General features: G+C 41.1%; 1 protein-coding gene across 2 annotated transcripts in view; it reads left to right on the top strand.

The window, feature by feature from the left end:
- Nucleotides 1-27,199, top strand: part of LOC131682567 (discoidin domain-containing receptor tyrosine kinase B) — an 840,338-nt gene that overhangs the window by 754,879 nt on the left and 58,260 nt on the right. For both annotated transcript variants that reach the window (XM_058964138.1, XM_058964139.1), the window contains exon 14: nucleotides 602-694. In XM_058964138.1, the coding sequence (XP_058820121.1) occupies nucleotides 602-694 (93 nt within the window). The remainder of the gene's footprint in view (nucleotides 1-601; nucleotides 695-27,199) is intronic.

Raw genomic sequence — 27,199 nt, 5'->3', positions numbered from 1 at the left:
TACCTTAGGACTTGGATAGTGGAATTCCACCGCTGCTATAGTCGGGCCTCGCCCTATGTAGGTCGGAAAGGTTCGTGGTGTGTCGCTTTGAATAACAATTTCCTGGCTATGTCGCAAGTCAGAGCGAAGAACATACTGTTTGCAATAAAATTAGGTTTATAAATTCTCTGGATTCCGCCGTTAACTATTTAAAGTAATTTACGACACCGAGGAAGACCTCCGAATACTCTGGAAAAGTGGAACAATCGAGATAGTGTAATCGCATTAGTGCAACTAGCGAATGTGGATTCCTTTCACTTTCATAGTCTCTAGTGCGGCGTTTACCTCTACCTGGCACGACCAAAGTTTGTCCAGATATTATTGCTGTGGACTTTAGTTTAATTTTCACAGCCAACACAAAGGAATTTCAAGTGCTCTCTCGTTTTTCTGTTCCTACCCACTTCCGACTCTAACCCAGACGTGTATTGTAAATAAATAAAGGATTCAACACTGAACTCTGTTTCAGATCCGAGCCAAGATAGCACACAGACAATAGAGCAAACACCATTATTTCTAATTCAATTTTCATTCTATTTTTTTTTCTTTATTTCTGTCCCCACAGCTACGGATGTTTAATTTACATCGCAACACAAATAGCCTCCGGTATGAAGTATCTAGAGCAAATGAATGTAGTGCATCGTGATTTAGCAGCTAGGTAAGTGCAATTGCATGAGGAATTGTGTATTGTGGTTGTTGTTTTCTATTTTATCCATCAGCATTTTTCAAGCGAAGTCCCCGCTCATGCAGGCAGGTGCCATCAGGGAAAATTGTTTTTTTTTCTGGTAAACAAACGATATCCCCGTTGGGAGATGGAAATGGAGTTTGAGTTCGTGTGAGAAAGAAATGTTTGGCGCATACTGCTTTATTCTAAGGATGACTTTACGGAAGATTTTTTTTCTTTCTTCGGTTATGTAATTAACATCGCAAACAATAGCAGCACCAAAGCTGAGTTGACCGGAAAGGAAAAGAAGATTTCCGCTTTATCACAAAGATGAATCAGAGATTTGATTCTGATTGCTGTATAGGTTCAACCGAGACAGCCTTAATAAACGGTCTTCTTTGAAAACGCACCGCACCGTTGACATAAGCATCATGAAAATTAATCAATGGTCATGTCAATTGTGTAAAACTGCTTTCTTTTATTTCCAAGATGGCCACTTTTTAGGCTGTCTCAGTTCAATCCTAGGTTGTGCAGCGAAAGCCACACGAATAAACCTTTATAGAAAACGGCAGAAGTAAAGATGCTGTATCTCTCTGGATAGACTCGCCATCTCTATCTTATTCTTATTATTTATCTGTAAGTGTCATTCCAATCGAATCCTTTTGGAACGAGGTCCATTGACAGGTCTCGTGCTCGTGAAATAACACTGACAGATAAATGGTAAACAAACGGTTGACGTGTCGAGTCTTTTTTCAGAGGGATTTAGCGTCGTTAAGGCTAGTTTACAGTTCGGGAAATGGATCGCGGGATTTCACACGGGATTTGCGTCGGGATTTGATCAGGGAAAATTTCCCGCCGAGATCTCTCCAAACTGTCAAACCAAAAACTCTGCTGCTTCTTAAAAATACAAACAGTATCAAACTTGCAGCGAATTGTAAACTTTATAAAAATACTATTTTCCCCGTCGGAAACAATTTGTGTTGAATTGTTCCCGGACGGATTTCTGTGTGGAGAGTTTTAAAATCCCGTGATGTTTCCCGCGGTTGGGTTTACACTTCATGAAAACTGTCATTTTTGTGTAGACTTATTTCCCGTCACGGGATTTGAAATCCCGAGCTCCATTTAAAATACACAGGGACCCAAATCCCGTGACACGTTTTCCGAACTGTAAACTAGCCTTTAGGAAAAAGTAGTATTCTCGACAAACACATGATTACGGCCTAAAAGCCAACTGTCAAAATTCAGTTTCAATGGAAATTCCGAACAAACCGTTACTAGCTGAACACAGTTCACAACAGTTTATGAAAGAGAAAACTTTTCTCTTTCGTTTACTACCAACATCTGTGATTGGCGTGTAACGGTTTGTGCGGAATTTCCATTCAAAATGGATTTTGACAGTTGGCTTTTAGGCCGTAATCATATGTTTGTCGAGTATTTATCCACTATGATTGCTAAATCTCTACGATAGCTCGACACTTTGGACGGGTTATTTGCTTTGGTACGAATCCGACATATCATATCTGCATATCACTCTGGAGTACAGCGACTGGCGGCTCCAGGGAGGATCATGGAGTGACACGTGCACACTCGACCTCTATTCAGCCAGAAGCTGTTTTGCTAAAAAGTATGCTATTATTTTAGAAGTGATGACCATTATACTGATTTTGATCATACTGGATAATTCTTAGTAGTAAAGCTTTCTGTGATATCCCGTTTGCTTACAGTTCTGATTCGCGATTACCTCACGCACGTCGCTTGTTTTGAGCACCAATAGAAACTCATAATATGACACTTATATTACAGCAATAATAAAGATTTATAATGCCATGGGTTGACGAAGAAAATTATTGGTTGCTTTCTCGTGACTCGAACATCGTTGTGAACAGAAGAAGGGTAGAAGTTCTTTCATATCTCAAATGAAATTGATCCCACCTCTCTTAATTGTGACAATTGTCACCGTCCTTGTAAACAGGGTTCTTGGTAGTCACAAACAGACGAATGGGTACGACAATACTTAACATCAACCGCCACGGTGCAGCATCATACAGAAGAAATATGAGACATTATTCTTCAACATCGCACAAAGTACAAGTAATCAAACCGGATGTTCTCAATTATGTTAAATTACCCACATGCAGTATTCCTATGTCGCCGAGTTCTAGCCGACTGGACCAAAAATATTGAAGATAAAGTTCTTCTTTTTATTTGGTTATATTTTAATTTATTTATTTACTTATTTATTCTTATTTTTCATCTGTACTGTGTGGTCTATATGAAATATTTCCTGAATGGGAAAAGCTTATTTCAGGATGTACTTCAGAAGCAATCCTGAAATGGGCGTAAAAACCCATTATCTTTTAATTTTTTCACACCAGATTACAATGGTTTCACACTACAATTTAACCTAATCTTATAGTACAGATCATTACAAGAACAAAAATTAGAAATATTACAAAAATTGAATCTTAAAATCTAAGGCAACGTTCTTAGTTTATTATTGAAAACATCACAAGATACAGAAAAGTCAAAATGGTCAAAAACACTATTAAAAACATTACACGTTGCCCTAATGGGTTCGTTCTGACCCTACTTGGTGCACTGAATCTCGAGTCTTAAAAAGTTATGCGATTTGAGATTTGGATCAGTGAGCTCTTTGACGATTATTATAATAAAGCCTAGACTTCTATTTTCCTGTGCTATCACATTAGAGTAATGATTTCTGAATGTCAGTTATGAGTCCAGGAGTACTTCGAGGTCTCTGAAAACTGTTTCCAACTTAAAATATTCCCTAGAGGTGGTGTAGCTCTAGAGTATTAGATTTTTTCTGTGTGTGAGAGGTATTACGGAGCACTTGAATACGCTGAGAACCAGCAAGTTTCGATTGCACCAATTACAAAAAGCATCTAATTGTCGCTGTAGTTCCATGCAATATTCTATTGACCGCACAATGAGAAATAGTTTGAGATCATCAGCGTATATAAGTTTACAACCTGGAGGTATAACATAACAAACGTCATTGAAAAACAACGAAAAAATCAACGGTTCTAGATTGCTCTCTTGAGGCACTCCCGACAAGTTGATCAAACTGTATGACTCGTTATTTTCTAATTTTTCAGATAGAGATCCAAGTATATAGTATCGACCTGATTATGAATTGCCATGTTGGAATAAAAAAAAATGGTGGAAGTCATTGCAGCCCGCTTCCATATTGTGCACAAAATCTATTCTCCAGCTCCAACATTTTTTCTTGAACAACAAATATTACTCAGCAGTATATGTTTATGTTTATTACCTTCACCAACAGGCCCCTTGGCCCCAATGGTGGTTGCTTAAACTAATTACATTTTAAAATTGACATTTTCACTTTTATCGCATTCCGCGTCCGGTTGAAGTCAAAGGCCGTCGCCACACTGTTACAAATTCGTTGGAGTCCGGTAACCGCGCTGGCAACCATAGTTGGTTCTCCTGAACGGAACTCGCAGAAGGGAGTTATTACGTAGAGCTCGAACGCGGGCTTGAAGACCCAGGCGTCCGAGGATTGTAGGGCAATCCACTCTGGCAGAGAGTAAGTCCGAGACGAACAGGGCTCGAGAGCAGTCCCTCCGAATGCTGAGTGTATCGAGGTGCATTAGCTGGCAACGGTTTTCATAGCTCGGCAGCTGAAATCTGTTTCGCCATGGGACATGACGAAGGGCGAAGCGTATGAACCTGCGTTGGACAGCCTCGATTCTGTCAATCCCGTTCTGGTAGTACGGATTCCAAACAGCTGAACAATATTCTAACGTTGAGCGGACCAACGCGCAGTAAAGCGATGTAAGACAATATACGTCCCTGAAGTTTTTCGCTATTCGGAAGATGAACCCAAGCTGTCGTGATGCCTTATCCACGATGTATGACGTATGTGGTTTGAATATTAATGCCGAATCCATGATGACTCCGAGATCTTTGATGTGAGAGTGTCTTGGAATGCTCGAGCCGAAGAAATGGTAGTTAAACTGAGTCGGTTGGCGTTTCCGCGTGTAGGTAACGATTGAGCATTTGCTCGGGTTTAAAACCATTCTGTTTAGATCACACCCCGATCAGAATGAAATAACAAGATTATAACAGAATGCAATTTTCGTAACATATCGTGTTATAAATTTGGTCTCGTTAGTAGTTAAAATAACAGAAAATTATAACAAGTAACAACGGGAGATATAGTTTTGAAATATTCTTGTTATGTGTTTCTGATCGGGACCACGTACTAAAGCTGTCCAGTTCCCTCTGAAGAAGCTCGGCATCGGTTTTATCCCGTATTTGTTGAAAAATTTTCATGTCGTCGGCGAAAGGAAGGCGGGGTCCTTGTAATGTGAAATTGACGTCATCAAAGTAGAGGAGGAATATTGCTGGACCGAGATGGCTTCCTTGTGATATGCCGGATGTAGCGAAGGATGATGCAGATAGACAGTCCTTAATGCTGATTTGGAGTTGCCTTCCATCGAGGTAGGAACGAAACCAGCGCAGAAGTTGTCCATGAATGCCGAGTTTGTCCAGCTTCGCTATTGCGATATCATGGTTGATTTTGTCGAAGGCCGCAGATAGATCCATATAAATAGCATCGGTTTGCAATCCGTCAGCGAATCCATCCATTACATATGTTGTGAACGAGAGCAGGTTTGTCGTTGTCGATCGTTTAGGCATGAAACCGTGTTGGTCATCTGCAATGTAGTGTTTGCAGTGAAAGAAAATAGGATCTAACACAACCAGCTCGAACAGTTTTGATACAGCACTTAAACACGAGATTCCCCGATAATTGTCAATGTTCGATTTGTTTCCTTTTTTATGAACTGGAAACATGTGCGCTGCTTTCCAGCAAAAAGGAATGTACCAGTAGTGGGTGATAGCTCGAAGACTCACCGAAGTGGTTCAAGAAGCCCGCTGATGCACTTTTTGACAAAAATCGAGGGAACACCATCTGGACCCGGCGAACAAGATGCTTTCAGTTTGGCATTTGCTGCAAGAATGGCAGCATTATCGTCACAAATTCTGTTGATGGTTCGTCCTAGAGAAGGAGTTAAATTGGCGGCGGCAGCGACTTGTTGTGGTGGCAGGCGCTCGTTGGAAAAAACGCTTGAAAATTTGTCGGAGAAAAGTTGGCAAATTTCCTTAGTGTTGGTGCCAAAAACTCCATCAAACAACATACAAGATGGCAAACCGGATTCTTTTCGCTGCTCGTTAACATACTTCCAGAACGACTTGGGCTTGGATTTCAGTTGACGCTCGACGTTTCGCTGGTGTCTAAAAAGGCGCTTCTGCTTTGTTGTTTGTATTCGTGGTTGAGTTGAAAGTAGTGATTTTGTAATGCAAGTGGCTTATGCTTCGAGAATTTTTTAAATGCAGCTCGTTTGGCAGATTTTAAACGTCTAAGAACGGTTGATTGCCAGGGAGGGTGTTCATCGGTTCTAATGGTTCGTTTTGGCACATGGCGGTCGATAAGGTAGTTAAGAATACTAGAAAACGTCATCGCTGCTTCGTTCGCGTCGTCATTGTTAATATTTTCGTCCCAGTTTATATCCAACAGCGTGCTAACGATGCTGTCGTAGTCAGCGTTTTTAAAATCGTAGACGATAGAGCTTGAGACGTCTTCAAAATTCACTCCTAGGTTACCAGCGAATACAAGATGTAGTGGGGGATGATGACGCACCTGCTTGACTAAAGGAGTCGGAGCAGTGCAGCAGTACGGAGCGCAGTCCCGGGCACTTACAAAGCAGAGGTCCAATGTACGTCCATTCTCGTTGGTGACATTATTAATTTGCCGAAGAGTTGCGCTGCTTTAGTTGTCCAAAATACAACTGGCATTGTTAATAAGCGCAGATTTTTCGATATCCAATCGTAGAAAACCATTACTTGTTTGGCACCACGTCAAGCCAGGTAAGTTGAAGTCGCCCAGTATAACGATATCATCAGACGGGGCGGCGATCGAGGCGATAAAAGAAACGGAGGAAAGATGTACATCGATCAGGCTGGAATCACGAATTCTGTCAGGTGGAAAATACACAACACACAGGAACAGATTGCGATCGGCAAGTTTCACTGATATCCACACTTGCTCGGAGCTCGCCCACCGGTCATCGTTGATCACTCGGGCTTTTATACCACGGCGAACGGCAATAAGCACACCACCGCCTGATGTCTTGTGGCTGTTGAGGGCATTGCGGTCACAACGGTAGACATCGAATGTTGAACCAAAGACCTGGCGAGACAGAGTACGGTTGTCGAGCCACGTCTCGGTCAAGGCGATAACGTCGTAACAGCAACCCGTGGTCGCGAGCAAATAGCTGTCCGTTGATGAATTTAAGCCACCAACATTCTGGTAGTAAACCTCGATGTTGTTGGAGGACATGTTGCCGTGTAGGATCCCAATCCGTGTAGTCAATCCCACGAACAGTATCGGAACGGTTCACGGTCGCCAGGTCAACTGTGGTTAGGGATTCGATGCATCCCGAATCAACTGCGTCGCGCCCCAAAACACGACTATCGTCGTCGTCGTGAGAAATGGTTGGCATCTGATAACAAGATGTCGGAGCAAAAGGCAAAAAACTGGAAGCGAAGAATACATCAGCGCTTGAAGTGTTCGGAACAGATGTATACTTGCCATTTGCACTGATATTTACGGCTTTCTCAGTCTATTATACTTAAGCAAACGTTATATTTATAGATTGCCCATTTGCGGCAGGTTGGAAGACCCTATCACCCATCCCACACACAGGACAGGGACGACTGATGATCGCTGGCTGCAAGTGCTCGACTGTGGCGGGGGGATCGAGAGCATCCATAGTGCCAACTGCGGTGCGTCCCAGTATGCGTTGGAACCCGATGGCGGAATGCGGAGAGCAGGATCGAGATGGTAGCAGCTTGCGGTGAGAGTCGTACGATGAGCTAGAAGCGTGAATCGGTTCAACCGTTGTATCGTTACAATTTTATAATACTTGCCGAGAAAGACGGCTTGGAAGACCCTTTCCCCACCCACACATACAGGACCGGGACGACTGATGAACGCTGGCGGCAAGGGCTCGACTGTAGCGGGGAGATCGAGGACTTCCATAGCACCAACTGCGTTGCATCCCAGTATGCGATCGGCATCGATACTCCTTCACAAGGGCGGTGTGGCTTGGTATAGTGGCATGGCCAATCGTTGCGGAGTCCTCTGCAGGACCATTGATGGGCCGGGTTGCATTAGAGAGGTACATGCTTCTTCTGGAGGCGGTGGAAAATCAGTCGGCGGGCTCCAAATGTTCTGGGTACGGCTGTCTTCAAATTCCCTGAACAGTATGCCTTGCGGCCATGTGTCAGGATTAAGAGCTGCATCACGGTACTTTGGGTGAACTCCAAGGATATGAAGTACTGACGTCTATGCCTTTTTTAACAAGCGGAATAACCTTTATCTCCTCGTTACAATTTGGTCCATCTTTAGACATTTTTTCGACAGTCTCTTTGCTAACGCTAGGATGAAAGCGGGAAAGATACATCCAGAGCAACGGCGCGGGAGGTGGAACCATAACAATGTTGCTATTATCGACTAGCTTTCGACCACCAACAAGAATATTGCTCGGATCAGGGCCATCCTCGCGACTACGTTTCGGAGGTGGTCGAGAGGTACCGGAATTTGGCCGGATTGGAGTAGCTGTTGAAACCTTTCTAGCCAGGCGCGAAATTTGCTGGTTATTTTTGGATAACTCGGCCTTTAGTTCAGCACAGACATTATCCGTTTTCCCAGCGATAGCAGCGATAACACATCCAAGTGAAGAAACGGTGTCGCGAAAGCGAGCAAACTTCATCAGCTTGACACATTCATTGCACATCCACAATAAGTTTGGGTTTTCCGCAAGTTTTTTCAAAAACGGTTTGTTAAGTTGTTTCCCACATTGCATATGTACCACATTTTTGCAAAAACCCATGCATTCAAAAAAGTCGTCATCCGATTTGACGGTTTTCGCGCAGTGATCGCATGCACTTGCCATAATGCGTGCCGATCTGAGAATGCGAACAATGAAATATAGATGGCGCTGCGTTCAGTGGAAAGTTTTGGTGTTTAAGTCACAGAAGTTCACTCAGTTACGTTTTTCGCTGATTTTTTCGCAACACAAAAGCAAACAGGAGACACTTAACACTGCACAATAACAATGTTAAAAACAAAATACTAAGTCGATTAACACGACAAACAACGATAAAAACTTCACAAATCTCGTCAAAAAGTAAAAATAGTTGGAGCGATTTATGTAAACAACTAATCGGTAGGAATACACTGCTCGATTTACGCAGGATTGCGTGGAAAACATATTGCTGAGATTTAAACAGAAATGACCGACGGCGTTGCAGTTTAAAGACAACTTAAAATTGATATCGGTTTCCCAATTTATTTCTGATATACCAGGTTGGTCATATGAGCAGAATGACCGCCAGTGGTCAATGGATTTCAGTGGAAATATTCGTAACCTGAATCAAGAAAATTCAGCATCATTCAATAAGCTTTTAACGAAATCCGCGGCTTTAATGGAAGTCGAATATTCGAATGATGTATATGAAGACTCTATTTTTGACCGAGCGAAACCAAATATACCACACAGCAGAGCACATTCTACAAAGCGTTTCAAAAAATTACACAATCTGTGATTTCTGTTTCCTGGCTTGCATGACTGAAATTCTTTTCTTGAAGTCTTTCACACGATGCACAATCTAAAAAAGATTATACCGGAAATGCGTTAATCTACGTAACTGAGCCTGTGTACATGTTTTTAGTTGCACTAGAGAGATTTTTTCGCGAGAATATATCGAGAAATCCGCCATATTTATTTACATTGCTCGATTTGAGCCATTGTTTTGGGTTCGATTAGAACTTTCGGCTTCAGTTTTTTCGCATCTCTATATGGATCATCTGTAGCGTACAGAATGCGCTTGAGCATTCCTTCAATATACTGGAAGGAATTATATGTCTTGCAATTGTTGCTGGCTTGAATAAACTCTCGTTTTGTAATGGGGATTCGTCAGCTGTTGTGATGCAAAATCTTTTCAGTTTACGTAGCTGACGATTGGACCAAACTAGTTTTGATAGGGGACGAACTTCAACAAAATCTCCCAATCGATTTCTTGCAGTAAGTTTTGAGCCTAGAGAAATCACTCTTCGAAAAATTTAACTCCCTGACATCCAGCATTCCGTCATAAACAACCAACTGGGGACAAATCTGCGATACTAGAAAAGGAGGAGGATGTGCATCACCAGCAACTAATGACTCAAGGGCTTCTGAAACGGCACAGTTAATAGAAGCTTCTTCATTTACGAACGGGAGGTCCAGGATTTGGTTTCGTGTGTTATTTACTGTACACATTTGCAGCATGTTCATACAGATATTCCGTCCAGTAAGGCAATACTCGCTCTCGAAAAGATTGATTCAGAAGGGTGTGGGAAACCATAACCGTAGGAGACTTTTCCGAAGAAATCCGAGTTGGGTTGGATGGAAGTTTTTTACGTAAAATTCTGAGTCTATGTGCTTCTGAATAATGTCTATATCACTTGCGGGGTCAGGGGGAATATACACTACACCCACACAAATATTAGTATCGCGATAGCGAATATCTACCCATAGTTGTTCGTGAACGTTACTATCAGTTTTATGTTTTGACGAAAACCGGTTTGACACTGCTATAAGCACACCATCACCACGTTTATCCTTTTACTGTCTGTACCACCATCGTTACCACTAACTGGAGTGAATTCATTAGATCACTGAAACAGCTACGAACAACGCGTCATTTTTTGTGTGTAGTCCTCTCGCGTTCTAAACGATTCAGATTCGACAGGCCTACCCCCCATCCCCCACCCCACTTGAATATACAATTCAAAACCACGGAACTAAAATTGAACAAGCCATGCTATCTATGTACATGCTAAGTGAAAAAAAGTATGATGATTTAATTTTTTTATAAATCGATTGTACCTAGGTAGTATCGTTAAATCCTGGCTATATGCAAGGTGTTTTAGGGATACATATATCTGAGATATAGCTTTTAAAAAGATCTCTTCAAATTTCTATTCGTTGGTTTAACAATATTCTCGATAAAATCCTAACAATATGGGTACAATTGGAACGGACTTGACAAGTTGATGATAAAAATGATTGTTACATGCCAATTTTAAATCCAATATGGTGACTTCCGACTGTACAATATTCTTGATAACCATATAGGAGTATTTTTGGAACGGGCTTGACGAGTAGACGATGAAAATATATGTTCGAAACCATTTCGACATGCAAGATGGCGACTTCTGGTTGATAACCCTAACGATGGGCATTTTTGAAACGGGCTTAACAATTTTGTATAACCCTAATCATATAAGTATTTTGAAATGAGCTTGACGAGTAGATGACCGAAATCGATGACTGGCGTCATTTTCAAGACCAAGGTAGCAACATCCGGTCGAGCAAAACTTTCAATCACCATATTATCACTAATCACTATATCGATAAGGGGGCTATTAAAACCGGTGGGGAGGGGGATAATTCGGACTCCCTCAATTTCTCTGAAAATCATAAGACTTTCTGACTGTGGAACGTGGAACCGCTATTCTAAAACATTAATTTTGATAGCTCTATCTGATTCTTTGGTTTTTTAGAAAGGAGATACCAAGTGCTCCATTTTTGCCATCCTCAAAACAAAAAGAATAATAATGGTAAAACCGTGATTAAAGCAACAAATAAAAGTGAAAATAATTAAAGGTAAGTGTTTTGGAAAGGTTGAGGCTCCTGTTTTATGGAATGATATTTGTTTGTGTGAAATGAGCGTACGGGGCAATTCGGACCCCTATTACATCTACAAAAGTTCAGAGGATTGCACACGCCATAGCAAAGAAAATGCATCCCAATTTTTTTTATTTCAGTAGTAGTTTCTCCACTGAAGATTTCATAGATAAACAAAATCACATTGCAAAAAAAAATTAAAAAAATGGCGATCCCCGTAGGGAGGTCTACATTACGCTTACATTGTAAAAGGAAGAAAAAAATAGAGTTTTGTAAATCGTAGCCTAGCGGTGCCATGAAGTGGTACTATTTAAATTTTATGGCACCAAAATGTAACTGAAGTTTCGAACTAACAATTAGGACCTTTGCTCGATAAATTCCTTCACATCTATCCACCTAAAAAGGTGATTTGCTTAGGTAGATCCAAATAGCCTCGGATACCCCTATCTGCTCTATAATTATCCTATTCCGAAAATACCCATATTGTTGAAGTTATACAGAATGTATTTAAGCCGGAATTCGCCATCCTGAATTCCAAAACAACTCCAGCCATCGATTTCCGTCTACCTTACTCCGAAAATACCTATAGTGTCAATGTTTTAGCGAAATTTATTTAACTGGAAATAATCATCTTGGTGTTCAAAATGGCTTCAGTCATCGATTTCCGTCATCTATTCATCAACCCCATTCCAAAAATACCGTACTTTTAATAGTAATAGTCATCTAAGAATATGTTAAATTGTATACAACTTCATACTGCACTGTACGTATTCAATCCTTACGAACTTGGTTCATATGTGTGAGGTATATGATTTTCGGCACAAATCTGTACCTCACCTGCAAAAATCTGCATCGTATCAGCATAGCACTATTATTGACATTTACTAGAAATTATTTTGCAAGCGTATTTTTACCTGCAAAATAATAAAAAAAATCAGGAGGAGAATTAATTAAATTAAAAACGTTTTCAGCAAAAATTGAAATTTGTCCAAATCTCCAGGGAGCAAGATTTTGTCCATTTGTTCAATATTTTAAAGACTAGCTCAAAACGATTTAGAATCTGATGCTTATGATTAGAGGAAAATTCTGGGATTAGAAAATTTAGGGATTAGGGATTTGATATTAAAATTGTTTGACAACAAGATCAGTTTTAAATAAATAAATTAGATAATTTTTTTAAATTGATTATCAGAAGGTAAACTTTTCCTCCCATATTTATTTTCCGTCCGTCTCCGTACTGAGTGCCTACTAGTTTACAATCAGTTGGTGCCCGTGTCCAATTTTCGAGCGCAAATGGCTACGCTACAGTATCACTGACATATAATTTCTACTCCGTTGATTCTAAGCCAGGCATTGCATTTATCGCTCATATGAGTAAATTCGCCCGGATAGTTTGCTACTGCGACAATAAAAACTCACATTTTCACACGAAAAGTTATTGGCACTCACACAACTTCTCCGGATAAATACAACGTGTTATTTCTCCGGATAAATAAAACAGCCGGAGAATGAGTAAATGAGTTTTTCACGGTATCTTTTCTTCGCTCGCTGCTTTCCTGCCGTTATTCCAAAGCACGAAAAAACAAGTCTATCATTTTTCTTTGCCGCTTTTCTTTATAATTAAGTGTATTTTTTAAGTTTTTATTGATTTCCACGAAATTAAAATTTTATCACCTTCTCCGGTGAGAAGGAAAAAGTCAAATAAATTTTATCCGGAAAATCATTCTCATGCTATTTGTGGAGACGGAGAATTTTGCGACTCATCTTATCTCGGAAAAGTTGGACATCGGATAAGCTTCTTTTCGAGTGAGTGAGAGAGAATTACAATGCCTGTTCTAAGCAATCAGACTGTGTCCGCTTCTGTTGAAGGGCTAAGGAAACCTACACAATTTCCACTTTCCCCGTTCGAGCCACGAAGGCTGCTTCTTAGTCTCACTCTCTCTAACTTCCATTCTCAGAATGGCACACAGTTACCGGTAAACAAGGCGAATAATGTGTCTGCAGGGACCTTAAATCATCATTAGCCCTCGAAATGTGTTGTACAAACACGCTCACTGCGACCATTGGCCCTCTCAAATGCTCTCCAAATTGGGTACTCCAGTGGAAAGCATCGGTACCTACTAGTCTGTTGTGAACAATTGTATTTAGTAGAGAAGGAACTGTATCTATATTGTGCAGTGAATACGGGACGTCCTCCAACAGAACGGCAAGCAACCCTGGCGCAACAGCTAGATGACAAGGAGCAACTTTTCGTATACGCTTAATGGTGATTCATTAGATCGAATGCTGAAACTTTGGCCGGGTATAATTATTCGGATAACTATCGGTTTGTGGCAACCTCGCGTGGGAACCGCCAGACAAGATCAGCTTCGAGCCTGAAAGCGGAAGCAAGCGTGTTGTGCGCGAATAGTTTTCCACTTGATGCATGGTTTGTCATATTTCAGCGCTTTTTGTCTTCTTGTACACTATTGACCAAACTTGCTTTCCTTCAACCTAGATCTCGAACATCGAAAAGATAATCGAGAACATGAAGCTAGTGACTTAGGGCTTCACGATAGAAATGTCCAAAAAAAAAATTTCCTAATTTGTAACTAAGCCAGCACAATAAAAGGGAAAAGTTTACCACATAAATTTCTTCAATCTCGCACAGAGGAGGGAATTCCTAGTATAATTAAATGGAAGCCAACAACGGAACTATGTAGGTAGTTCTAACATCGCTACAACAAAGCTGAAAACCTCCAACTGACAATTTCGAAAGTGTTACCGTCCCATGAATAATTGATAACGAAATTAAAAGCTTATCTCTTTGTCAGTGATTCACCGATTTTTTCCCTGTGTTGTTCGGTCGGTGGTTGCAGAGTTGCACACCAAACGCATGAAATCCTTTTACGTTTCAACTAATTAAACCGAGCTGAAGTTTGCAGCCATCAGTCCGCTGAAAATAAAGTTGTCCATTCGTGGTGACGGCATCACATGTCATCCGGTAGGGCAGCGGTGGTGGTGGACAGGAGATTGAATTGGTTCGCGAAGTGAATGGATTTGTGGTTGGCTTGCTATGAATTGTTAGGGTTGCCATTGATATTGTGATGAGCACTTCCACATACGGATGAAAAGGGTGTATTATATTGTCATTAGAGGAATATTTATAGAAACAGAATGTAATTTTTTTTGCTACAAAATTCTAGTACCAGGACTATACTTTTCACTCGTTATTGAACGATTTCAGCCTTTAGTACCATAAATACGGAACCTAGGATTCCATAGCAGCTTCGTACAAATGATTTCAAATACCAACGTTTTAACTTGGTTACAGAAGATTCAATCATGTTATCTAGTTCACTGATATATGTAAATAAAAAACCGGCGATCCAATAAACTTTATCCTATTAGTGCAACAAGCAGGATGGTTAAAAATTCCAAAATCACCTTGTGTGCCAGGATACCAAAATAACATGACTTTGTATCCAATTAATATGCTTGTGTCCAGAGAGTAATGATTTGAGGATGGGGAGGGGAGTAAGGGTTTCAGTAAGAAAAAAATCACTTTTTTGCGAATTTTTTTTTTTGGAAATTTGCGTGAAGCAAATTGACCAAAGCTTTTGTGTATCATAAAGTATTATTTCAATAACATTCTGTAATTCTTTCGTGCAAAAATATCGACAAGCGACTCAGTGATGAAGCTTTTTGTAGAGCGTCCCAGGAAAACATACTATAAGTACTCTGCAAAATTGCAAAATGTTACTCCTAAATTATTCTCCAGCTAAGCGATGTTCCGAGCTCGCTGCACTAAAAAAACGCGCGATAGATCTACAAATTGAATAGATTGTGCCAAATAGCACACAAAAGATGACATACTGTATGTGATCAATTCCGGAGACAGATTCCAGCTGATTATACAGGGGACTATTGTGTCCCGGACGAATCGGATCAACCGCGCACAATTCGAACACAAACAAATCCCAACCGATAAATGGAGCGGATAATGACGATAATGAATCGAATAAAAGACCTGAATAAATCTGCTCTTTGTAGGATACGGTGTTGATGCAGCATTAGGTACGATAGGTTCCTTTTCAACATCGTACTCCTGCACAAACAAACCTAAGCAAACGAACTGATGCGATCGATGCTGAACGAGAGCAGGAGGACCGAAGTGCGATGATGAGTTTGTTTGTCGAGCAATTGAATCAAGGCTAATTTAAATAGAACCCGATGCAGTCGGGTGCAAACGAAGGAATGAAAACAAAATCCGTGCCGCCGGTCATTGCCGTCCCTCGGGGCAGGGCGCTTTTACCCTTCGGGGGAATTGACCGATTGTCAGGAAAGGAGGCTGGTTTTCGACCGTTCAATTATGGAGCAATATTCAGAAAGAGTCAATATTCTATCTATTAGTTAATTAGACTCGTTATGCGATAGTGCACGGGTCATTGAAATCAAACCGCATAGAATTTTTTTTCGAAAATATACCTGTCAAATAACAATACTGTTGCTACGATTGTATTTGCGATTTGCTTTTTATGGCTTTATAGCAACAGAATGTAATGTTTTTATAGGATTTGTTAATTTGAACAGGACCCCTACAGGAACCAATGAAATTAAAATAAAGTCTAAATTTTCCGGATCACCCAAAATAGGTAAAATTACAATTTTAATGAAAAATCCATTTTTCTAAGCTAGAAGGGTTTCGCGAAAATAAAAATTTTACGAAAATATTACCATTAATAGCCCATTTGATTTCAAAAATTTATTGTGGTGACCCAATTGAGCGATTTCAATGATTAAGTCAGCACTCGCGGAATGCGCATAGGTGTCTTTGCTTACGGGTCCGTCCAAATCCTTTATATTTCACCAAAAACAGAAATAATGTGGCTGATAGTGGCTTCATATCACATCACATCACTTACCATAAGTTACATACATTCTTCATAATTAGAAACATTCTACTACATGAGTGTTTTAAAAAGACGAAACTTTTCTCATATCAAATTTTTGCAAAATTCTTCGTTCGAGTGGAGTTTTGTGTTGCGAACAACAGCTACTATTGAAATTTCCCCTTCGTTCTAGAGGTCGTATTGATGCGCTACGGTTTAGATGAAATTTTCAGCGTTTGTTTGTGCATTTGGATGGACTTCGGCTAAATATTACATTTCTACTTAGAGGAGAAGTGGAATAAAACTGTTCTTGAAAATTGGTCCGAAGAAATAGGTGGGAATTTTAAAATCTAACTTGATAGAATCTAATTCTATTTGGTTTTTCTGAAAGGACTTTGGGAAGGTTGAAAATAAGACATACCCCAGATATATCCACAAAATATATGACAGTAATACTTCAAGTTGGGGTAGAATTATCTGAGGAATTTGCAAGTGATGGAATTCATAAATTAGTAATTGGTTGTAAGGAAACCTCGAGTAACACTATATTTATAAGAATTTTAACACTATATTCCTGAAATTTCTAAAAGAATGTAATATATTGCGAATTTAAAGCCACCCCAAAAAGTTATCACTACAAAATTAAAGTTTTAAGTTTACTAAAAAAATTCATCTATACAAACTTACCATCAGTTAGGTTTTAAGATAATCATATTTTCAAGGTAAAATATGAATATTTTTCAATGTATCTATTACAAATAGTATATCTTATTGTCAACCCCTCTCAAAACACTTCCAGAGAAACTAAACAGAGTTGGATTTCATCAAGTCAACCTAGAGTTAGAGAGATTTTAAAATTTCAATTTTCAGAATCCGTTTTACCTCACTTCCCCTCAAAGTAGGAATCTAATATTTGACTGAAGTCCATCCCATATATACACAAACAAACGCTGAAATGTTCATCAAAATCGGATAACATCAATACCACCTGTGAAAAATTGGGCAAAAACTGGCTCTTAATTATAGTTTGATAATGGACGATTCAGACGATACATCAGCTTCCGTCAACGGAACGTCACCGTTCCGTCAGGATAAGTTTAATACTTTTTTCTTGTGCCCGTTCACACGTGCCGTACGTCAAAACGTTCCGTGCCGTTGATGTGTGTGTGTGTGAATGCCTCCATTTAACTGCATGTAATTTATTCTGACGGAACGGTTACGTTCCGTTGACGTTGACGGAAGCTGATGTATCGTCTGAATCGTGCTTAAAGCGACAAAAGCTGCAAAAGCCATGTTGATCCATGCGATTTCTCAGCAACATCTTCAATTCGTTGTTCGAATACTGTGCGCGGCGAAGTTCGATGTGGAATAACTACAAATACAAAAATAAGCGTTTTTTGTTTAATCAAAAGGAGGTCCAGAAGACCTTTTATCCTCGAGAAAACAGCGGGCGACGAATGTTACCTTCTCACCATGGCAGCCAACATTCGCCAGGAGTTTACCAGAAGCCCCTTCCAACCATCGCCCGACTGCATCGCATGAGACCACGAGCCTGGCACGAACCTGGACCGAATATCAACGATAAACTCACCCGCACAACAAAGGTTGGCGAGCATCATTATATCAAAATACAGGGCACTCGTAAAGCGAAAGTACCAACAACATCTCGAAGTATACATCGACGGCGCCGGAGCGGGAATCAGCTAACTGGGGAGCGGATTCTCCTTCCGCATTCCCCCTTCTGCTTAGTTTTTACGGCGTATGCGGCAGCCATTGCAATGACAATGGCCAAAAAGAGCACAGACGAATCAACACTTACTCTCACTGACTCCTCGTCAGTTTTAGGAGACATCGCATCCAGCCCTTCATCCCACTCCTTTGTACAGGTCATCGAGATCCACTGGTTACACTGTGGTGGGTCCCTAGCCACAGCGGCATCAGAGGAAACGTAGATGCTGACCAGCTAGCCCTACACGGCAGACAAGCCCGAACCCGACTTCCAGACAAGTCCCCTGCAACCGACATCCACAAAGGTTTTAAAATGAACCTGCGGCACTGATTCACCAACCACTGGCGGACATCCCGAGGCCACACACAGGAGGTCATGGGATCAGCCGACAGCTGAACCGGCCCAGTAAGCCTACAGGAGGAAATTATACTCTCCCGACTCCGGGTGGGAGACACTAGAGGGATCCACGCCCAAACCATCTCCTGGGAACCAATACCGAATTGCCTACCTTGTAACACCCGACTATCTGTCGAGCACGTCCTCCGCAACTGTCAGGAGCTCGAGGGCCTCCGGCGAAAATATGATCTGGCGAAATCAAAACGGGACGTGTTGGCCATCGACCTTGTCCGTGAGGAGGTACTCATGTTTCTAAAGGATGCCAACCTGTACGACCTTGTTTAAAGCAACAAACGTAGGCCCTCTGCCACACTCTCACCAGGTGCTGGAGAGGTTTTACGCCGCCCAATTCGGCCAAAAACAATCAACTCCACCATCAGTAAAAACCCAACCGAATGTGGGCCCTCTGCCGAAACCCCTTCCGGGTACTGGAGATGTTCCCCACCCCAGATCAGCCAAAACGGGATTCTTCGAAGGCATCCAAGCAGAAACATACCACGACCACAGTATCAATGGACTCTCTACTACACCCGCTGATGGCTCAAAGTACCAGTAGGCCACCCGCGGGCTGACACCACATCTCCCGGGCCCTCTGCCACATCCTCCGGTTCTGGAGAGATCGCTCATGGCCTGACACAGCCACCAGTGAGAGAGAGAGAGAGAGAGAGATAGAGAAGCACAACCAAGCGACAGCATGTCCCGGTGTCAGGGAGGCCGCCCGCAGCCCAACGAACTTCCCATCAGCGCTCTACAGGCTCTGCAACGTGACCCGAGGAAACTCCACGCGGACCATCCGCCGCATTCAAACGAGCTGCGGGGAGGCTTCCCGCAGCCCACCGACCAGTCCACACATCACCAATTGAGGCGGCTAAAATAAAGTAGACTCAAGAGAAATACAATACAACAAAGAAATGTTATTACGAATTTAAAGGGCGAATGGCCCATCGAGGTTAAAGCTTTGTTAAACATAAAAAACCTTTTATCCATGTTGATATAAATAATTCACTAAAAATAAACGAAAGAGAGACTTTTCGGATCGGAAAGCCATAATGAATCGGTATCTTTGAACGATTTCATTGCTGATTTGATCATTCAAATCGATCAATTGCGTCGCCCGCAATAAATTTTTAAAATCAACGTGCCAAAAACTTTCAATGGTTATATTTTCCTGAATTTTTTTCTTGCGAAAAAATGAATCTTCCATTGAAATTGTAATTTTGCCCGTTTGGAAAATTTTGACTCAACATCACTCTGAAGCCATGACATTTTATCTGCATTTCTTTGAAGTATTAGCCTGCTAGCGTAGTCTGTGTATGTGTAGTGAAACAGTCCGAGTTTCAGATCGAAGTGAAAATTGCCACGTCAATAGGTAACGACCACAGGAATCGGAGTGTCAGTTCGCCAGCAGTGCGGAACATGTAAAAGCCGAATTAATGTAAATTATTCAAAGGCGCTTCTTTTCACTCCACTTACGTTGACACGACGTCATCGGTCTGCATTTCGTACTGGAACTGATAATGTCATCGTGTGTATGTCCGTTTTTGGATTCGGATTTTACCTCGTCCCACAACCCTTATCAAATTGCTGGGTATGTGTTTTTTTTTACTTTTCCTATTCACATACGAAGCAACAGGAATGAAACTTGTTAAAAAGCGTCGAATGCAGATGGCTGATATTGTGCAACATGATGGGCAAGTATCAGAACGGACGTTAAACAAATCCTACTATAGACACATTTACGATGTTAGGGGGATTAATCGAAATTTTTCACATGGTAATATAGGAAAGGTAATATTACAACGCTAGTTGTAACCAGACGAGCCTTTTCTCGAGCTTACACCCTCCTCATCGCACAAATGCCGACGAGTTGTGTGGTTGTGACGGTGATGCCGTTATTCCGAACATGAGCTTTGTTCCTGGCTACTGCTGCTTGTGGCGGTGGTGATGGGCGACAGTGACAGAACAGAAAATAAAAACCCAGCCACGAATTATTTTACCCCAATCTATTATTCACGACGGGTCACTGTCGGAAAAATTGAGAAAAGAATTTTTAATAATACTTTTTGTTTGGTTTTTTCCAGTCCGGCACTAACTGTTTCGTTCACTCTTTGTTGGTTGGTCGTTTTTTTCTCGTTGGCTCGCCCTGCATAGTGCTGCGAGAGCGATGAATAATGTATTCTTCATGATATGAGCGCAATTTAATGACCAGTTACAAATATTGTCTGAATACAGGCTGGATATGTACACACTAAACCCAAACTACTAATTAATGTGGCCATTTTGTCTCGCCAGTTGCTCGTTTCCGGAAATATCACATTTCAAGCGAAAAAGATAGCAGATACGGTTTAGCGTGCACCTCACCAGCCACGCTTTTTGTTCACCGTGATGTGCCTACTTTGACGGATAGCGGCATGGAGGGTAGTTGACAGGGCACGTAAATGTATAATAACGAAAATTGCTGTAACGAAAGGATGAACGCTTGTTGCATTGTGTCCTCTCCAGTATGAATAATACATCAGTCATAGTTCCATTGTCCTTTGTCCTGTGTTTTTCCTGTCAACGACTATTGTAGGTGATGCGGTTCACGTAATTTGTTGAATTCAGATAATCCAGGAAATTATACTATGTTGCGTTTCGGCTTCGCCTCTTCAGAAACCGACACTAACGTATTGTCGGAATAGATTAGCGCCGGCTTGACGCAAATCCCTTAAAACTAAAACACACTATGTGTTTCAATCAAACGACTGATCAAACGTGATGTCCCGTTCGAGCAGAAGTTCTGTTTATGCCGATGAGACACAAGTGAAGCCGAAACTTGTCTTGGCTTAGCAGGCCTATGCGAAAGCACTATGCTATATTTCACCCTAAGGAGGAAAATTTGGTAAAAACCAAAATTTCTCACTAGGGTGAAAATTTGTTGGTAAGAACCAGTCTTTGTACAGGAGGGCACAAATCCTTATTTCATACTATGTTGCGTTTCGGCTTCGCCTCTTCAGAAACCGACACTAACGTATTGTCGGAATAGATTATAGCATAGTGCTTTCGCATAGGCCTGCTAAGCCAAGACAAGTTTCGGCTTCACTTGTGTCTCATCGGCATAAACAGAACTTCTGCTCGAACGGGACATCACGTTTGATCAGTCGTTTGATTGAAACACATAGTGTGTTTTAGTTTTAAGGGATTTGCGTCAAGCCGGCGCTAATCTATTCCGACAATACGTTAGTGTCGGTTTCTGAAGAGGCGAAGCCGAAACGCAACATAGTATGAAATAAGGATTTGTGCCCTCCTGTACAAAGACTGGTTCTTACCAACAAATTTTCACCCTAGTGAGAAATTTTGGTTTTTACCAAATTTTCCTCCTTAGGGTGAAATATAGCATAGTGCAGGAAATTATGTTATTTTGAAGCAGGTATTTGCCCATTACTTATTTCATTCGCACAGATTAAACATTAAACAACGAAAAATGGAATAATTCGCTAGATTAACCATCCTAGCACTACCATTTGTTTCTTAACGTCTTTAACATGACGAAATTCGGCATTATGCGGGGATTGGTTTCATTTACTACAACGTTCATCGGATTATTGGTAATGCTATGTTTACTCTTGTTAGTAAATGAGGATCACCCGGTGGTCGTTATGTGTGTACTAGTGAGACGAACTGCAGAATGTTACATCGATGATGGACCACTGATCATCATTACGGAATATGCTTCGTTGCACAGCCTTACATCCAGCTTCACCAGGGCTTCCAACAAGCTGTAACCTCTTTCGTTGGTCAGCCTGCTACCCCACTTCATGGCCCAAGCGTTAAAGTCTCCTCCATTAACAACCGGCGTTAGTCCGACTAACGAGTCGGTTGGTGCGTCCAGCTCTGTTGTTTACCTTTTTTGTAAGAGACGAACCACTGCAATCAGTATTTAGATCTATTGTGTTATTAACCACCTTGGGGAGCGTTACATCTGCATACGAGTACACCGTTGATCTTGACCACAACGCCATATTCTTTCATATTTCCTCCTTCCTTTCTTCGCGAGTTTTCCACAACTAACTCGGGGCTTCGCTAGATCAATCTATTAAGCAACCGATTTTCCTCTTACTTTCCGTCATTTTCTCCATCCATTTCAATTCTCTCCATACTTGAGCCATTTAGCCGCTTCACCCGGATATTCTCCAGCGGCAAATTGCCGCATGCCATTCAGCTCCTGATTCCATACGCTATTTAGCTCCTAATTCTCTCGGTGAACGTGCCTTATTCCGACTGAGAGTTCCTCGACTGCGGAATTTCCCCCGATACCAATATTCATTTCCTTGAGCGGTGGTTGGATTTCTTTCGGCACCGATGTGAGCATTTTGATGGCGGAAAGAATTTAATTTCGCTGATTTTTAAAAATGCATCGCAAGTGATCTGCCCCTAGTACGAAACAGATAGATGAAAAAGTATTATTCCATCAGTTGTACTGTCGATAGTTCAATTATGCATTCGACAGAGTAATTATTTTTGAATGAACTCATTAACATGAATATTCATTCTTGTTAATTTCTAACGTCAAATACGAGTTACGCGTAACGCAAACAAATATTCGAAACAACCCGAGCAAAGTCGAACATCAAAATTACAACAAGTAGAACTCATATTTTGATAATAGCATCAAATTGAAATCTTATTTTGCTATCAGTTTTAAATTTTTTAAATATGATGCCAAATTTTCATCCTCTTTTGCTATCCTTGTTTCTTAGAAGAATTTTCTATGTTTATATTTCTTTGGTGAAACATCAAAGTAAATACATATTCTGTTATCAAAAAAAATTCAACATCTCAATGAGCTTTCAATTTACTCTCACTAATAGCAGAATTAGTTTTCTGTTTGATGTCATAGGACAATTTTGTTGCTCTCCATTTTGATATTATACACACACACACATACATACATACACACACACATACAGACTTTTTCCGATCTCGACGAACTGAGTCGAATGGAATATGACACACGGCCCTCCGGGCCGGGATTAGGTTGACGTTTTTCAGAGTGATTGCATAACCTTTCTATATGAGAAAGGCAAAACAAAGAAAATTATATAGGGTAAACGAGCCCTCATTCATCTCATTAGTCAGGATGTCACACTATGTTGATTGTAACTCGGCTTACAGTGATTGGATTACCCTTAAATTGGTATCAGTCTGCATGCTTTGTTCCTAAGAAACAGTAACATAAAAATGAATGATGAATACAGGAGTTAAGATGAATTAGAGAACAGTAACCCTATTATGCATTTCTTTTCTTTGCATTTTACCTGCGAAAACTGAGACGAAACTCATGGGGTACGTTTGTACCCAAGATAAAGAGAAAGAAAGGTTTGACACATTTGACACTTGTGAGTGTATTAGTTTTATACTTGCAAAGTTTCACATGGCGTCCTGGCCACTGGGATTAAACATAAACATCCGGACGAGAATTCTGATTCTTTGGCGCACGATGAAAAGAATGAAATGGCCGAGCTCTACCACGGATCTTCCATTTCGAACACATTGGGACACTTTTTTTTCGAAACCACCGATAAAAAATATTTATGATCGAGCCGAAGCAACACGGATGTCGACAGAAAAGCCCCACAACGGCATTTGTTTATTCTTTTCTTCTTTATATCCTTCTGTTTTATCGGCTTCATTAAAGAAAAGTGACCAAGACGGATACAAGTGTGTCCACTTGTATCCGTCTTGGTTTGTACCCAAGTGCAACGCTCTATGGTAAAAAAGTGAGTGTAATGTTCTAGGGCTAGTAAAGCTATATATTGTTTTATACGTTGTCCAATTTCGACGACCTCCCATACTTTTTCACACAAAAACATTGATTTCAAAACACCCAAATTATGAATTGATCTATTCCGAAAACCCTGATATTTGTTTTTGCGAGAATATCTAATGATTTGTTACAGAAAAACGCGCTTAATGTGTATAATTTTTTTGCGAAAAGTATTTAAACCAAATTTGTAATCGATCTAGCCATTGTTCCAAACCACCGAACTCATTAGCTCTGACCAAACACACACGCACACAAATGGAAAATCCCATATAGAATATCTCTCCCAGGCACACAGGTCACACCAAACAGCGATTGTATTCTTTTTCTCCCTTACTGCTTCTGCTTGTGGACCGCTGGACTTAGGTTCGGATATCACCTACCGTCCCTATAAATTTAGCTTCCTCAACACAGTGCATGCAACCTTATCGTTCTCGTCTGTACTGTGATGGCGATCATTACTCGGAAGCCGCCACACAAGCTAAGCCAGAGAACATGTGTTTTTGTTGTACGAGCGATTAAAGTACTTTAATTCTAATTTATTGCGCCCCGTTGGAGGGGGCGGATGTAACTACCGCCTAACTTACTCGTTAGCGCTGGTACGTTGTGCAGACCCTTGTTGCATCCCCGAATGGTAGGAGTGTAATCTTCCCCGGATTGCGTCATTGGATTCTGCTCACTCGAACCAGGTCGGAGCTCAGGTGTGCATCAGGCTAAACTTTGTCTTTCTCCCGCTGTGAACGATAATAATAATAATAATCATTTTGCAGCGAACGATTAAATGGCTTTTGTGCAATTTCAATTCCGTTATTAATCCGGCCAGCTTCTCCATCAGCGTCACCACAGCACAAGAGGGAAGGGAAACTCAGTGCAGTGAGAAATTTTCCGACAGCCCGATGTAACGCAGAAACAATTTCCGATGATCCGACCGGTAGATGACGTAGTTCGACTGCCACAATGAAGGTTTGTTCGGAAGTGAGTGCCGGTGACAGGTGTAATATTTAAATTACATTGAACATGTGTAGTCCTTTTAAAAACCCAATCAATCAAAAACTGCAATCTATAAAGCATGACGAGAGTTTCACCTGTTCTAGGGTGGTTCGGAAAGATCCGCGGATGCATAACAATTTAATGGAATGGGAGATTATCTGTCTACTCCCTGACAACCTTGAAAGCATGGAGCGGTGATTCTCAAGGATTTTAGAATAAACTTGGTAAAATCTGAAGAATTTTACATGTGGTGTGTAATGTCTAGTAAAACATAATTGCGACACGGTGATTAAAAAATGAACAAATTATTAGAAGTAATATTTGCGTATTTCAAACCCTGAAGGGAATGACCTTTTTTGGAATATTAGCTTTCTTGAACTACTTTATAAATGTAATGACTTACGAGTAATGATAAATGGGCACATATTTTTGATTTATTGATCAGGTTTATGACTCGATAACTACTTCCGGTGTTCATTTATTCATGCCTTCTCAATACCTTCTGCTCCGGACGGCGGATGATGTTTGCCGTACAAAGGACAAAGGACAACATCCTCCCTCTAGTAACACTGGGTACCGGTACTTTTGGGTTCAGTTTTACTGGTTTGAGACACCTCCAACAGCGCCAGCTTCGACACTGGACATTTGTACTATTTTGTACCACAGCCTGTCTCACTCGAGCATCTTGCCTTGTCACCACATGTTGCATACGTCCCCTGATCCAACCGTTTCTTCTAACATCAACCACCACGAACACCAAATCCCCCACTGCGATCGGTTTCACATCACCACTTGTTGAATTTGATTTCAGGAACTTCGGAGTGCTGCTGTTGTGTTTATAGGTTCCGCTACTAGTTGCTTCGCTCCACTGGAACTTCCAAGAAGAAAGTGATTGGGAGTGCGAACTGCATGTTCTTCGGAGTCCAACAGGAGGTACATTAGCGGTCTCGAGTTGACAATTCCTTCAGCTTCGAACACCAACGTTAACAGAGCTTCGTCATCTAAGGTTCGGCCCGAATTATCCACTAATATTTTACCGATCGTACCATGTGAGGTGCACCTTGTGGTATAAACATCTATTTCGTTGCTAAATTTGTAAACGTGGCTGCTAACTCTTCATTGAGTTTGCTGATCTGATCCTGCAGCAAACGGCTTGCTCCTTGAAAGTTTGTGTCGTTGTCGGAGTGAATCTTTACGGGCGCACCCCTCCGGCTGACGAAGCGACGGACACTCATCACACAGGATTCTGTAGTTAGATTATGAATTAGTTCTTCCCACCTTCACGAGCAGTGGTCCAAAAAGATCAAGGCCCACATATCTGAACAAATGATGCCAGTCATGCACCCGAAAGAGGAGTCATCATCGGAACCTTTGAACGAGTCTTTGATATTTTGCACCATTGACAATCTCTAGCTACACTCTTCACAGCGGCCCGTAGTTGGGGTACATAGTATCGTTGTCGCAATTCATTAAATATGGTTTCTGGATTGGCGTGTCGATATACATGATGATAATGGCTGACGATCAATTTTGATATTTCATGTTGTTTGGGGAGAATGTTGAGAAATTTAGCAGAACACGGTGCTTTTCCGGCTGACTTTTTCGATCGGCTTTCGCTCTTCTAACCTTCGAATTTTAGGGGAGTGTGACCAGTTCGTCGGGAAAAGTCTCCCACTGTACCATTCTAGTCAACGCGTTCTCAGCATTTCTCAATTCGTCCAGAGTAAAATGTCCAGAAATCGGAGCTTGGCCTTTTACTTTTAGATGCAAATTCTCAAGATAGCAGTAAACGTAGTTCATTGTACGCAGAGTGCGATTCCATTTCGAAAATCTTCCAACATTAATCACTCTGATGGGTAGTGCTATTCCATGATGCAGATGAAGGGACCGCATTTCTTCTTCCGTAGGTGGTGCAAGTATATGGCACATTGGCCA

The sequence above is a fragment of the Topomyia yanbarensis genome, chromosome 2 (assembly GCF_030247195.1).
Source record: "Topomyia yanbarensis strain Yona2022 chromosome 2, ASM3024719v1, whole genome shotgun sequence".
In the NCBI taxonomy this organism is placed as follows: Eukaryota; Metazoa; Arthropoda; class Insecta; order Diptera; family Culicidae; genus Topomyia; species Topomyia yanbarensis.
The sequence above is the reverse complement of the archived record's forward strand: the minus strand, read 5'-3'. Positions and strand labels throughout refer to the sequence as shown.